The 15,134-nt window shown below is 48.9% G+C and overlaps 1 protein-coding gene across 31 annotated transcripts in view; it reads left to right on the top strand.

The window, feature by feature from the left end:
* ZMYND8 (zinc finger MYND-type containing 8) overlaps window positions 1-15,134 on the top strand; it is a 103,704-nt gene that overhangs the window by 17,773 nt on the left and 70,797 nt on the right. The window contains exon 1 of one of the 31 annotated variants that reach the window (XM_039864530.1): window positions 8,483-8,699. The exons of 29 other annotated variants lie outside the window; for them this stretch is intronic. Coding sequence is in view for 1 of the 2 variants with exons in the window: in XM_039864506.1 (XP_039720440.1) it covers window positions 8,780-8,858 (79 nt within the window). In the remaining variant the exon portion in view is untranslated. One more of the 31 variants, XM_039864506.1, reaches the window with a different exon arrangement.

Genomic DNA, 15,134 nt, shown 5'->3' with positions numbered 1-15,134 from the left:
TTCTGGTGCAGGTTTTCCATACTCATCTACTTTTATCGAACAGACGTGTTGGGCATCGCCTGTCTTTCTTCTGGGAACCCTCTTTCCCTTGGCTTTCTTGCCACCGTGACCCTGGTTTTCTTCCTCTTTCCAGGCCCCTTCTCTTCTCTCCAGCCTTTACATGTCGGGGTTGTCGAAAGCTTGGCCCTGTGCTCATCTCCTCCAGCATGTTCTTTTTCCTGGGTGATCTCGCCCACGTCTGTAGCTTTATGACTCACAGAGTTTTTATTTCCAATATAGATTTTTCCTGAGTCATGATGCAGAGGCCCTGCGCGCTTCTCACCTGACCTCCCTACCTGTTGTTCGTAGGTGTCTCAAACTCAGCATGTCCACAGCCTATTTTACTGCTCAACCTTCCCCTCAAAACACCTGCTTCTCTGCCGTGACAAATAACACAGCACTCTGCCAGTTGGCTGGGCCAGAGATGTGGGACTTTTCTTCTGTTCTTCTGTCCTTTTGCCTTTTTGTGTCATTGACTTACAATATTGTAATTCTAAACGTCGCTCCTCTGTAAGCTGTCACCGTCGAATGCAGTCGTCTTAGCTGGTCTCACCATCTCTGTCCATCCCACCCTCCCAATCTTTCTGAAAAAGTTCATTTCTTCTGGCTGCCTTCTCCTGCTTTAAACTCTTAAGTGCTTTTTTGCTTGGTTTTAGGATGAAGATCAAAATTCTGAAATCTTCACATGCTGGCGTCTGCCCACCTTCCCAGCTTCCCCTCTCCAAGTTTCCCCTTTTCTTCCGCTCCAAGCCGCATGGATCTTTAAGGTCCTCGAAAGAGCCATCTGTGGCCATAGGGCCTGTGCTCATGCCTGGACGATCCTCTCTTCACTTTTCTCCTAACCTCTCACCCACGTCGATTCGAAGGCTCTCAGTGAGGGTGGGTCCTTCCTTCTGTGTTTGCTTGTTTTATTTTGCCCTGGGCCTGCTGTCCTACCTCTGAGAGTGTTCTGGTTGGTGCGCAGTAAATGTTTGTTTTGAATTAATGAGTGAATGACTTGACTTTGTCTATCAGGTGGGTAGAACTGTTCTTCCAGAGAAGGAAGTAAAAACAGCCTATCCGCTAGAGAGGATGGCTTTGTTTCCAGCATAATCCGTGCCTGGAAATAATTGTCCGAGCTCTATTATCCGTTCTCTCGGAAATGATTGGTGGCCTGTCTTTCCTTCCCCACGGGGACATACTCTTTGAAATGGTCCGCTTCCCTCTGATTTCTTTCCTTCTCGAGGTATTCATACTACTTCTATAGTAGGCCCTTTCCAAAACACAGTCCGATTGTCCTGTATCCTGCTGTAGATTTCCAATGGCTCCTGAAAACTAGTCTTGAGTGGAGAGTCAAGGCCCAGTGCGTCCTTTCCAGGCTCATGTCAGTGGCCCTGTACAACCTGCCCACCCCATGTAGGCTGCCAGGTGTGTGCCGGTCCTGTGATGTGCCAAGGTCCTTCCTGTTCCTTGCCCAGTCAGTCACACCTTTGGTGATCCTTCCCGATTGCTCTCCCTGAGGACCCCCTTCCTCTCACCTTCTCTACATCCTTGGGGACCCAAGCCCCCCCTCTTTCTGAGCCTTCATTTACACCTCCAACAGTGGAGTCCTTTAGCTTCCAAATCAAAGTCACCCTGGAAAGTACCTTAAATGGCCCGTGAAAGTACACTGGTCACTTCTGACTGGACATGTTTGTGCATGCTAAAGGTTTAAGAATTTCCAAGCTAGGCTGAAGGAGGACTAAAAGGCAAGTCCATAGACACATTGCTGGGCATCAAATCGTGAGGCATCTAGGGTGGGCAGAGGATTCTGCTGGCCTGCCAGGCTTCCTTAGTCGCCTGTTACATATTGAGCTTCCATAGTTATGCTGTCCACATACAGTAGCCACTCAACTGTATGTGGCTGTTTAAACTTACATTAATTAAGATAAGAACATTCCTTCCTCTGTCTCACCAACCCGTTTCACATGCCCAGTAGCCACATGTGGCTAGAGGCTGCAGCATCAGACAGCAGAGATATATAATGTTGCCATCGGTATAGAAAGTTCTGTTGGACAGCACTGTGCTGATCATTTCATTTCATTTATTTGTTTATTTATTTTTAGGCGAGGCAACCCTTGGTTGACCTCACAGATTGCAAGGACCTTGTCGGTTTACAATCCCTTATTTTTTATTTTTTATGCCTACAGCACCTGGTCTTCCTAGGTGGTCTCCCATCCAAGTACTAACCAGGCCCGAGGATTGGGCTTGTTCAGGGTGGCATGGCCGTAGACTGCTCTAATTATTTTAACACGTGAATGGATTTGTTGTGAGTGCTGTGCTGGATGCTATAGGCAAAAAATAATGAAATACTTAGCCAGAGACTGGCATAGTTTAGAACATGCTTGGTGAATGATCATTGTACTGGAGTCTTTAAGTTTTGCTTGAGCCTCTTGGGCCCTGCTCTTTTAAGAGTAATTCTGCAAGGAGAGAACGTCTACCTTCTAGTCTTTCTAAGTTGGCGTTTCTTATCAGGGCCCCACCGAAATGCCCTTCTGCCAGGCCCTTTGGCATCTTGGCACTGGCTGAGGGAAAATACCATGAGATATGCTGACCCACTCTCTCCTCAGCCCTCCAGATGCTCTGTTGTAAAATCCATTTACTTGCGTGTCTCCTTGCCCGACCTATCTGGGGACCAGGCCCTTCTCACCTCTTTGACACACATGGGGCTGGCAATTTTATAGTAGCTGCTCAGGAAGTGTTTTTGTTGAATAAAGAAATCTCTTCCAAGAAGTAACAACTAAATAACTTTAAGTGGTATATTGGCTTATTGGGTTTTCCTTTTCTTGTTTTTTTTTTTTTTAAATTTTTCTTTTCAAATGATAAAACCAGTATATCTCTGTGCAATAAGCCAGAATACACAAAGAAAAAGCTAAAAATCCGCCCCTTCTCCACAAGATTATCAGTGTTAATAGTTTGCTGTTTTCACGTGTACTTTTTACCCCCTCTGCGTTTATGAAAATATAAACAAACTTAAACCATCATGGGGTTAAGCTTTTTAGAACTTGGCCATTCTGGCAGAGCACCCCTTATCTCTCAGCCCTTTATGTCCCTTGCCCTCCTCCACTCTACTCTGCCTTTAAGGGATGTTCAAGGTTAAATTTAATTATCTAAAAATTAAGAGTAATGGAGACCTTGGTGAAGGGGTACAGCTTTCCATCTGAAGGGTACAGCCTGGAGGGTGGTTCCATGTGGAAATGGCGGCCCTGTGTGGCTGGATCATGTGATTTTTGTTGTTGTTTTGTTCTGTTTCGTTTAAGAGAAGCTGGAAATCTGGATTTCTAATTCTAAGTGCAGTTTCTCCCGATTTAACAATATCGACAACTAACTCAAAATTTGAAAGTCTTACCCAGCTGTGTGGGTGGACTGGATTCAGCCTGAGGTCCTTCATTGGGTCACCTCTGGCTCAGACCATAGCTGTGGGGTTCCCGGATTTCCTGGTGATTGCATCCCTTCTCTGTCTCTGGATCAGCTCATGGGCTGTCCCTAGGGCCCTCTTAATAAGGCTGACCTGCTTTTGTCCTTCACCTCCTTATCCACCCTCCAGTAACTTCCCTGTCCCCCTACACAGCCTTTGGGGACTGTCTTTGAACCAGGTTGCTACTTTTTGGGTTGGGACCAGATAATACTAGTAGTTGATGAGAGTTGTTGACTAGTGTGAATCTTTAAAGATCTAGACTCATCTCAAGGGTTAAGGGAGGTGTTGAAAAGACATCTTCAGACTTAAAAGGGTCTGATAAGAAAAAGGGCAAAGAATCAGGACTGACAGATTGTGTCGAATGGTCACTGCAGTGGGGGAGTCTCCCAGTGGGGAGTGTTTTCCCTGGAGAAAAAGTCTTTTTTTTTTTTTTTAACGCTAAATGGTCTTGAAACAATAGCTCTCCCTGGGAAGAACGAACAGAGCTAGGAAATAAGTGGTCTGAGAAAACCTCATGACTTTTCTCCTTTGGTTTCTCAGTAATTGTGTTTATTAGCTACATGGGCCCATCACCTTCAGGATAAGAATCCTGACTTAATCCCCTATTTTTGGGGAAATGGGTACTTGAGGCAAGAAATAGGGACAGCTGAGAACCTGTTGAAAAGGGAACTTCCTGCTCTAGTTTCTTTCGGACCCTGAAATGGCCAAGGCTTTTTGTGTAATCTCCCCTGGTGACTTCACAGTCCTCCTGCCTTCTTGCTTTGCCTCTGAGAAATTCTTAGACTGGGGAAGAAAAACTGGTGTTTCCTGTGAGTCAGGTCTGTTCAGCACACCTCATAGCTTTTTTTAACCCTCTCCTGTTGCTCATTTAGCTGGTCAAATGGGTATTTTGGGGGCACCTCTGAGCCAGGCTGTTGTGCCAGGCACTGAGCTCATAGCAAAGAAGGAAAAACAGATCAAGTTCAAGTTCTGGAGGAGACACAATAAACAAGTGAACCAGCAAAAAAGAAAATGATTTCCGAGCATTTTCAGTTAGAGATGATGGCAATGAAGGAAAAAAAAAAAGACTTCAAGATGACATAATAAAGGGGCTGGAGGCTACGGTGGTTAACTGAGGAAGGCTTTTCTGGAGAATGACATTTGAGCTGAAGTGGCCAACTAGGGGGAGATTAGGCATAGAACATTCTAGAAGGGAGGGCTAACGAGTGCAAATGAGTTTAGCTTGTTTGAGGCCATTGTGTTTAGGGGTAAGCAAATGGAGGAGAAAAGGTGAGCAGGGCCGGATCCCTAGGGGCTTTGTAGATTTTGATAAGATGTTGGGTGTCAAAGCCCCTTGGTGGGTTTTAAGTTGGGGACTGTTTATCTTATTTAGGTTTGAAGAAGGCTGCTGTATAGGGGCAAGTGAACAGTCATGGGGCTTGGATCTAGGTGGCAACTGAACTGGCAGAAGTGACGTGGGGCAAGGAAGGAACACGCATTCGCAGAGCACTTCTTATGTTCCAGGCACCACGTAGGCACTTGCTTTCATCCCAACCCTTTGAGGTTTGGCATTCTCAGTGCATTTTGCAGATTGCGGGGATTCTGAGGCCAGCTTCTTAGGCTCCATGAGCCTCATATGAGTAGGGAGGAGAGTGCCTTTGGGGAGGAGTCCTGAGGATGAAGGTCAATCTGGAAGGGTGGGGCTGGGACTGGGGGCCACCTGGAAGCTCTGCTTTGATCTGGGTGGAAATGCTGAGCCCTAAATAAACGGCTTTCGGCTTTTGAGCCTGGCCAGACTGAGAGGACTTAAAATAAGTTTGTGATTCTCATTAATGAACCTTTTTCAGAAATAGGCTCAGAAGAGTGAGGCTGGTGTAAAATGGAGGTGAAAATTACAAAAAGATTTGGGGAAACTGGTTTGAGATTTCTGGGTTACTATCTTTTCTCTGCCTGGGCTCCCCCTCCCCCACAGGGGAATAGTAATAGTTGTAGCTGGTGGTGCTTCGCGCCAGACGCTGTTTACTATGCATGCATTGTCTCATTGAACCCTAACAACCCTTTTTAGCTGTATTCTAACAGTTAACAGCTGAATTGACTGAGGCACAGAGAGGCTGAGTAACTTGCCAAAGGACACACAGCTGTCAGGTGACGGCTTGGATTGGGACCTCCTGGTGTGGCTCCAGAGCGCACACAGCGAACACTGGTGCTGTATTGGTGACAGGCATGCCCTTAGTGATAGAGAATTACAAGGCAGGAAGTGATGCTTACAGCCCGAGGGAAAGCAGATAACTGGTGCAGTTTAGGGCTTGGGAATGAGGCTGGGTTGAGGCGGCGTCCCTGGCATTTTGCCTTGACCCGCTTGCCTTAAGTACATGGACTGCTTTGCTTCCCTATGTCTCACCTGTAAAATGGGTCTACAGATGCCCTTCCTACTTCATGAGATTCTTGGGAGGATGCATATAGAAGCTTCTTAGTAAACAGTATCTGTGAAGCATGAGCCCACTTTGAGAAGGAAAAAAGAAATATTTCCCCAATATGTGTTCACACGTTCGGGGGTATTTCTCCTCCTCTGTTTTTTGTTCCTCTGTAACCTGTTTCTTATTCTACATTTCTCTGTTGAATGTTTTATATTCTGTATTTACTAGCAACTTCACCGTGGGCTTGTTTTTCCCTGGGCCTCAGTTTTCTCATCAGTAAAACGGTCATGCTTAGCCCCGACCTCCTTGTGGAACTGTGGCGGAGTATGAAAATTGATATTTGTGTTTAGAACAGTGCCTCATAGCTAAGTGGTCAACAAAAGGGAGCTATTATTAGTATTACTTGTTTCTGGCTGTCTTCCCATGGGTAACAGATCTTCCTGACAGGTCCCCAGGTAGCCCAGGAGTCTAGTAGTTAGTGGTTCAGTGACTATTTGTTGACTGACTGGTCGCATTGTTTTCTTCCCTTTGAAATCTGAAGTTTAGCTGCCAGGTGACACGTTAGGCATTGGTTTCCTACTTAATGGATGTAGATGTCTCCGTGGGTGGTGGATTTACTCAAGATTAAACCTGACTGGCAGGTCACTGGAAATTATTTTACACCAGTGTTTCTCAGCTTGGGTACTGTGGACAGTTTGCACACATCATTCTTTGTTACGTGGCCGTCCTGTGTACTGTAGGGTGTGTAGCAGGCGGCAGCCCTAGCCTCTGTGCCCGCTAGATGCTCGTAGTACTCCCTCTCTTTGCCTAGTTGTGACAATCAAAAATGTCTTCAGGCATTGCCAAGTGTCTTCTGCGGGACCTGGTTGAGCACCACTGCTTTACACTGTTCTGAACACCTGAGCCCCTTAAAAGTGGCACCTGATCAGTGCCAGTGGCATGTTCTGAGCTCCTGGGTGTCAGATGTAGATGTGGTCCCTGGTTGGGCAGTGTCTGGTACGTAGTGAGAGTTACATATATGTTGTTATCATCTGTTTCCCCATCGCCATTTCAAATATATATCTTGCATAGTTAAATACATGAATGTGATCAGAAAGGATTCAAAAAGTCCAGCGTTTCCTGCTTTCTTGGGTGTTCCCGCAGCCCTCTGCGAACCCAGAGCCCACAGCCGCGCCTGTTTCTTTCACCCGGGTTCTATTTCTGGCCTTTTTCTTTTCCCCCACTTGGATTTTGTTCCATGCGTCTACATAAGATGTGATTCCTTCTTTATGCCATTTTATGGCTGTTTCACGAGGTTTTGCATCATTCCCGTCGATGACATGGAAGTTGCTTCTACAGGCAGCTGCAGTGGCGAGGCCGGGCACTTGCGTGCCTGTGGGCCACAGGACGCATTCTTAGAATCCCCGCATTGATTTCTGGGTGATGTTTTAGCATCCTTTTGGCCGGGGCAATTTGGGTGACATTGTGGGTCTGAAATCTTTGCTTCCCCGAAGGAACATGACAAGGTGACTGTAGAGGGCCAATCCCTCCTTCCCTGGTGTCTTAAGAGAATTTTCTTGTCTTCATTAATTAATGAAGAGGGGCTGTACCCCACCCGGGACATGGTGGGAAACGTTCGTTGCCTGGTTATTAGCGACACCTGGTCCTTCATTTGCACCTTTCCCAAAGCCTCTTCATTTCCCTTTTCTTCTCTCTGCTTCATCTGCGGCCGCCCAGGCGGTCTTTTTGTTTCTAAATCGACCCTCTGATGCCACAGTTCCCCACTGCTATTTGAAAGCCACCCACCGGCACCTGAGCTTTCCAGAACCTGAGCCGGCCCGGAGGGTGGGGCCCACCACACTAAAGTCCCTGCGGCCTGGATAAATAATGCAGCCCGGCTTCAGCCACCAGAACTAGCTCTTCCCGCGAACCTTCTCAGCCAGCTATGATGTAAAGGCCAACGGCAACCGGTTACTCCACATTTTCTTTGTGGTGGTTTGGCTGAGTTTTAAGGGCCTCGGATATGTATGTCCACACGTGGGACGCAGCCTTCTGGGCCTGTGGAGCGGGTGGGTGGGGTGCAGTGGTTTCTAGTAGGGAGCTGGGCTCTGCCTCCCCGCCTCTTTGTAAAATTTGAAAAAGCTTGGCATTCTAGAATCAGGAAATTCCTGTTGAGATGTTGTCGTTTTTCCAGAAGGCCTCATCCCAGCTGAGGGGGGAGTAAGGGCTGCTGTGGCTGCCATCGCCTCTAGTTGTCGAGGTCTAAACAGTGAATTCATTGGTCAATCAGCCTCTTTTCCCTAAATTGGAGCAATTTCTGTCCTGCCAGGAGGGTGTGGAAGTTCACCTTTTACATATGAATATGCCCTTGAATCACCATTTCTGTATTATTGAGAGAGAGAGAGAGAGAGAGAGAGAGAGAGAGAGAGAGACTGTATATGTAGTGGGAAAATGGTTTTCTCATTTCTAGGAGAGGCACATAGAACTAAAGATAATTTGGAACAATAAACAATTATTTAAAAAAAAAAACCCCAAAAAACCGAAAAACACCTTCAGAATGCAAAGCACCACCCGTCCCTTTGATATTCTCATTCCAGCCACAGCAGAAACAACTGCAGTTTGTTGTGTCGATTCACATCTGGCGAGATAAATGGCTCCTTCAGTGCAGTGCTGTGTGCTGAAGACGTGCAGCCTAGCCGAGCTGCTGTCTCTCCTGGGTGATAAATTAGAGCCGAAAGCCCGGGGACATGAAAGCATGGCGCCCTGCCCCGGACTGCCTGGTGGCAGAGAGGTGAGGGTGTCCTCGCCCGGTCGGGAGACCTAGTGCGTACAAGACCCGGGCTGGCCTGGTAAGTGGTGAGTCTTAGCCTGTCCTCTTCGCCTCTTCCTCCTCCCCCTGGGAGAGGCTGCTGAGGATCCGGAAGCAGGAATGTCTGCCGTGTGTGAGCCTCTGTTCTCTCTGAAAGAGAGACTAGGCCCCCTGAGCAGCAGCGCTTTCTCAATGGCAGGTAAGCACCGCTTCCCAGGGCTGCCTGCCCCTCACTTGCGTGGTCTCTGAGGTAACCGGGGTTCCTGCCTTGACGTTCACCCCAGTTGAAAATGACCTTTTCGTTCCACTCCTTCATTTCCATTCCAGCCCTTCTTTTCCTGGTCTGGGTGAGAAGTTCAACGTTCACATGCGGGAGACGTTTTAGAAGGCCAGCTTAGGGGAGAGCCCCCTTTCCAAAGGAGGCTGTGGCTGGCCCAAGTTAGCGGGCCGCAGCCTCGTCTCCAAGATGCTGTGGGTCGAGGAGGTGTTCAAGTGTGAGCAAAACCATTCGCTTGAGAGTCGTTTTTTTCTCGTGTCCTTGTCACTTGGGCATTCTCTGCTGGGAGAAACAATTTGCCCCCTCCCCACCCCACCCCCCATTCTTTGCTCCTGATTTCTCATTTCTGTTTTGGGCCTGGAGGAAGGTCTGGGCTTTTGTTTCATTATGATGTAATTACTGGCGGGAGAGGGCCCTAAGATTCCTGGGGAGGGAGGCCTGTCTGGGTACCTGCTCTGTCTCTGGGAAATGCTTTGGAATGATTAACTATGCTCTGCTTTGCTGCTTCTGGGAGAGCAGTGAGCAGTACGTGGTCATGTTTGACATAGGCCATGGTGAGGGCTGGCTGTTACCGGGTGTGGTGGCTGTGATTGCACCTGGTGCCTGAGCCAGTGCAGGTCTCTGCCTCTGACCCTGCCTTCACAGTCCCCCGAGGAAACCTGGACTTTGCAGCCTGATTGGAATGGAGAGACCACGTGATTCCGGTCTCCACTTTATGTAGCCTGGCATTTCCATAACTTTGAACTTGTGGCATTAATTTAAAATGTTCCTCTGAGAAACCGAGCTCTGTTTTTGGAGAGGGGTGGTAAAGGAGGAGGAATGGTTGTTGGTTTAAAAAAATAGCTACTACTTATTGAGTACTGTCCTCTTTGCCAGGTGTTACGCTAAGAGTTTGAATTGACTCATTCGATCCTTTGATAAATCCACAAGAACCACGATCTCTATCTTACTGAAGAACAGAGGCATAGGGAAGTGTAGGTTTCTTAAGGCCACAGTGCTGGGCAGCGGCCCAGCTAAGCTCCCCATCACTGCGACACCCTGCCTGCATCATCTGGACTGGATCTGTCAGAGTATGTGCCCCCGAATTCTGTGTAGGGTGACCATCTTGTTCTGGCTTGCCTGCAATCTGCCCATCTCTGGCTAGCCACCAGTTGGTCACCCTGCTTCTGTGGCCTGTGATGCCTGTTGGCCGAGTTTCTCTTGCCATGCAGGCCCCAGCAGGCTTGCCGTCGACATCATTAAGGAAATTTAACGCCCACAAAAACACACCACAGGGCTGGTCCTTGTGGAGACAGCCCCGGCCTTTCAGCTGGGGCCCTTTCCCTCTCCAGAGGAGACAATTCCCTGGGATGATGTGTCATTTCCTAGGCTCTGGGGAATGGCGAGTGCTGTGACTCAGGTGCCGGATGTGGGTGGGGGTGGGTGTGCCTGCTGTGGCCTGTTGGGGAGGCTGGATGGACATTGGAAAGGAGTGTTGGGGGAGGGGAGGTGGACATGGAGACCCTCTTCACCACCCCCAGCCTATTTTGCGGCATAGGCCAGGTTCTGTCACCACGATTTTCCAAGATTGGGAGGTAAAGCGCTTCTTGGGGACCACCTTCGAGAGAATGGCGTGCGGCATCAGTGAACGACACACCGTTTCCCACCTTTCTCCCAGTTCCTGGAGCACCTTGTTGAACTTCTCTCCCCCCACCGCCCCCACCTGCAGTTGAGAAAAGAAAAAGGCAAAACTAGAGTGTGCTCTTAAAAAACAGACCCTGAATTAGGAAGTTGTCTTGTACAGAGCTAAGCCTCTGCCTGGCATGGGGCTGTGCCTGGGCCTTGGGGTCACACCACTGCCTGGGTTCAAATCCCAGCCCGGCCACTTGTGTGATCTTGGGCAATGACTTAGAGGGAAGGACAGTGAAAGGCATTTTGAACACTGCCTGGTACATTGTAGGTTGTTTGTAGGTAATAAAGTCAGTCTTAACTGTTGATACTGTGGCTCAGGAAAGCTGAGAGGCTGTGGGTTATCTTGAAGTGAGGCGTCCGTTAAGTCGGCGGACGTTAGGAAGGGCTGAGCAGGATTATTTCTGGTGGTTTACAAGACACAGGTTCGGGAACCATCTCCTCACATGCTTGGCTCCTAATACCCGTAGACCTTCCCATATTATTAAGATTTCAGTGAAATGTCACAGGAGGGGAAAATTCTGCTGCTTCCTGCTGCAGGCCAGGCTGTTCTCCTGAGTCATTGCTCTGTCCTCTGGGCAGCTCTCTCCCTGGCCTGTTTAACTCCTTCAGAACCAGACTTATGTTGGGGGGACGGGGGTGGAAGGCAGAGAGGGTTGCCCCTGGGCCAACCCAGTGGAACCACAGGTCCTGCTACCTCACAGAACCGTCTTTCAGCTCTAGGGTGAACCGTTTCCCTGGTGATTCAGGCTGCGGTGGCTTTTATCGTCTTGTTCCAAGTTTATAGATGAAATGTGTTTAACAATACATCCTCATCAGAATTAAATCCTTAAAGAAGGAAAAAGAAAACTTGACTTGGCTTTCTGAAAAAGGTCGTTAAGGTGGCTTTGTTATTGTGACTACAGCAAGGCCCACACTTACCATTCTGTCACCAGTGGCCTGGCCCCCCCTGGAGTGGGTAGGGATTTTTTAGCTAAAACGCTGATCTGATCTCTCAGACCTCCGAAAGACACTCAATCTAGCCAGCATTGCCCTTTTTTTCTCTCTAAGAGCCTTCATTGAGAGCTTCTGCTGTTGACAGATGTGTCTGTTGTTTGGAATCTATTAAATTTATATCCCTTGGATGCAGCTGCTGAATTCTCTCTCATTAACTCTGGAGGAAGTCGGTGTGTTTGTAACCAGGAGCAGAGTCAGGGGTTTTTGTGTCTTCCTGAGACTAGAGGTTTGGAATTCTTTCTGGTTTGGGCCCCTCTAGCTGAGCCGGAACCGGATTTCCCCTTCTGATGCCCGATGGACTTGGGCAGAACTGCCTCCCCAGCTCTAAATTGCTTATGAGTGTGTTCATTCCTAGTGACCGCCCCATCCCCCAATTTCTCATGGAATTAAAGGGTTTGAAAGTTCAAGAGGGACCTTATGACTCTAGCTCTGGACTTTTTAATCTTTACTGCTGGTGATGCCTTTGAGAAGGTGAGGTGGGTGTGACCCTTCTTCCCAGGAAATTGCACGTACAGAACCGTGGCACGTGGGTCACGGGTCCCTGAAGCATGTTCTTGGGCTCCAGGTGAGGAGTCGGTCTGGCTTCTTTCTTTCCTCTCTTCCCATGTTGTAGATGGGAAACTGTCCGGGGGTTGTTGCCTGTTTAGCTGTCCTCATTCTCTCATCTTTATTTTCTCATTGTATCCTTGCTTGAGAAACTATTTCCTCAGTCTCGAGCCAGCCCCCCAGGTAGCGGTGGGAGGCAGAGGAGGTTGGCTAGGCTTGAGAACTCAGACTCCATCCCCCAAACACACACCCTAGAGCATGTCAAAAGAGCCTGTATCCCAAACCTCCAGAGGGCGTGTCAAACCACAGATAGCCGGGCCCTTCCGCAGGGTGTGGGGCCTGAGAACACGCATTTCTAGCAGATTCCCAGGTGAAGCTGCTGCTAGCATGAGGACTGCACGCTTGGGAACCATCGTCCTGGGGGTCTCAGCTGCAGGTGGGAAACGTAGACAGCTCAAGGAGGCACTGGTGCCCTTTGTAGCTTCTAAGGCCGACTGGGTGTGGGTTCGCCCGTGTCCCCCGTGCCGTTCCTGCATAGCAGTGGCAGTCCTGGGAGTGTCTGGGAGGTCTGTGGGGGTGCTCTTTGTTGTCACAGTGTTGGGGAGTCCTGATGGCATTGGGTGGGAGCATTCCAAGGTTGTCCTTGGAATTAGGGAGAGCTGCCCCTTCCAGAACCCAGGAGTGACTTTTAATTGAGAAACATCGAAACGCACTCTTTTTTTCTTGAAGGGCCCAAACGCTCCCATTGGTGTGTCTGGCCTCCTATACTTTTCTTCTTTCGAAATCTACCCACAGATGGGACAAAACATACACAATCCAAACCTTTGCCCAGTTGCTTTCAGTTCTCGCTCGGTCAAGATGCCATTTCTTTTGGGACACACCTCTTTTGAGTCCCCCAAAACACCTTAGACACCTTGAGCAAAGGTATTTGGGTTTTTCAGATCCGTGTAGAAGAAATCCCAAAACACCTTCCTTCGGTCCACAAGCCTGCAGTGATTGGCCCAACTTTGTCCATCTGGTGACATTTTTTTTTTATCCTGAGTCAGGCCTCTGTCATGCGCTCATTACCGGCTTTGGTTTGTACCTGCTGCTTTTTTTTATGCGAAATGAAACCTTCCATGTACTTCATTACTCATTTCATTTTGACTTAGTAGTCCTGGCACATGGTAAATAAAGTCACGAGGGTACACAGTGAAAAATAACGCCTTCCCTAGACCCCTGCAGGCTCCCCTTTCCTGAGGCAACCAACCACCAGCCCCCATTTAGAGCTCATCCAGTGTTCATCCAGGAATGTTCTAGGTTTATGCAAACAGGGTGACAGATTTATTACATCTGTGTGTGTGTGTGTGTGTGTGTGTGTGTGTGTGTTTTAATGCACTAGCCACGTGTCGCTCTTTTTAACCTGATGCAGAAGCTTGGAGGTTGTCATGCATCAGTTTGCGTTGAGGTGCCTCGTTGCTCTTAATGGCTGCAGAGTAGTCCTCTGTGTGGCTCTGGTGCAATGCCAGACCAGTCCAGTCCCCTCTCCTGGACATATCGTCGTCTCTGGCCTCAGGCAGAGCACACAGTGCTGTGGTGGAATCATCGTGTGTGTGCTTTTCTCTCCTGTGGCTTTGTCTATAGATCGTGTTTCTGGGAGCAGACAGTTGGGTCAGAGACTCTGTGGAGGAGGTGACAGTCCTCATGTTGATGGTGGAGAGCGGGGTGAGGATCCTTGCTGGAACGACGGGAGGTTTTCTCTAGGGAGCGAGCCCATCCCCGGCTGCACCATTTGAATGAGTCTTCTCGCTAACTAGCTCTTGTGTGCCTCTGGGCCAATCCTTCGGGCTCTCCTCGTCTCCTTTTTGATGTCTGTGGGGTGACCCCCTGAACTCTCGGGTCTTTTCTCCTCAAGGTGCCTGTGGTTAGCATTTAATTTCCTCTCGGGGCTGTGTCTCAGTGGGCACCCTGAACGTTTGTTCAGGATTTTCCTGAAGCCTGTCTGGCGAGACTGGAGAGTTCCATCTTGTGGACTGGAGTTTGTGACAGCCGTTCATTGTCCCCCTGTGTGAGCCTGCCGGAAGATGCTCCGCCTTTCAGTCCAGGGCAGACCACCAGGAGGCCTTGCATGTGGCCGTATTGGACCCTGTTAATCTGCTCCACCGTGGCTCCCGTCCAGACACAGGATGGTGACACGCGGTACAGCCTGCCTGCTGGGACTTGCCTGAGAGTTAAAACTGGAGGAGGAATGTCGTCAGGCTATCTTTGGGGGATAATCGTCTTTCCGGATTCCATATCCCATCTTATCTATCGCCTGTGCTCTCGGTGTAGCTCTCTCTCCTGGTACCCGTGCCTTCCAGCCCTCAGCATGTAAGGTGGGCCAGGCTGTGCCAGTATATCATCCCTAAGCTCACCCGACAGCCATCGGTCATGGACTGGATCCACGTCCTTGCAGGTGACGAGTGGATGGTGGTGGAAGTGTATATGTGTTTAAACGAGATCCTGGGAGAATTAAAATAGAAAGGAGTGGGTTGAGAAAGGTGGGGTTGGCATTTTACAGATGAGGGAATCAGCGAGAATGTGATTCGTGTTGACCTCTTTGGAGGAGAGTTGCAAACATAATGCCTCCTGGTGAGGGGGCCCTGAGGATTTTCTGGTGGGTTATGTTCTTTCCGCATAGTCACACATCGTTAGCCTGACAGACACGAATAAATGTTGTCTTCCACCAAGAAGTATGCTTGCCTTTGTTTTCTGGAATCATGTGGCCGTTCATGGTTTCCTGCTTTTGCCATCAGGAACGGATGTGAAGAAGAAATATTTCTTTGGGATAAAGACAATACTGGTGCCCATGTGACAACTCGTGGTAGCTGGGTCACGGCCTCGTCAACAGGGACAATAGGGAAGGGTGGGGATTGTGGCAAAATGGAAGGTACATATCCATCTAAAAATTTGCTGGCTGGTGTTCAAATCTATTTGTTGCCATAGGCCTTGGTGGCTCTGATCTGGGTG

This window comes from Pteropus medius, unplaced genomic scaffold, assembly GCF_902729225.1.
Source record: "Pteropus medius unplaced genomic scaffold, Ma_sr-lr_union100, whole genome shotgun sequence".
In the NCBI taxonomy this organism is placed as follows: Eukaryota; Metazoa; Chordata; class Mammalia; order Chiroptera; family Pteropodidae; genus Pteropus; species Pteropus medius.
Note: the sequence above shows the minus strand (reverse complement) of the source record. Positions and strands in the feature narration are given on the sequence as shown.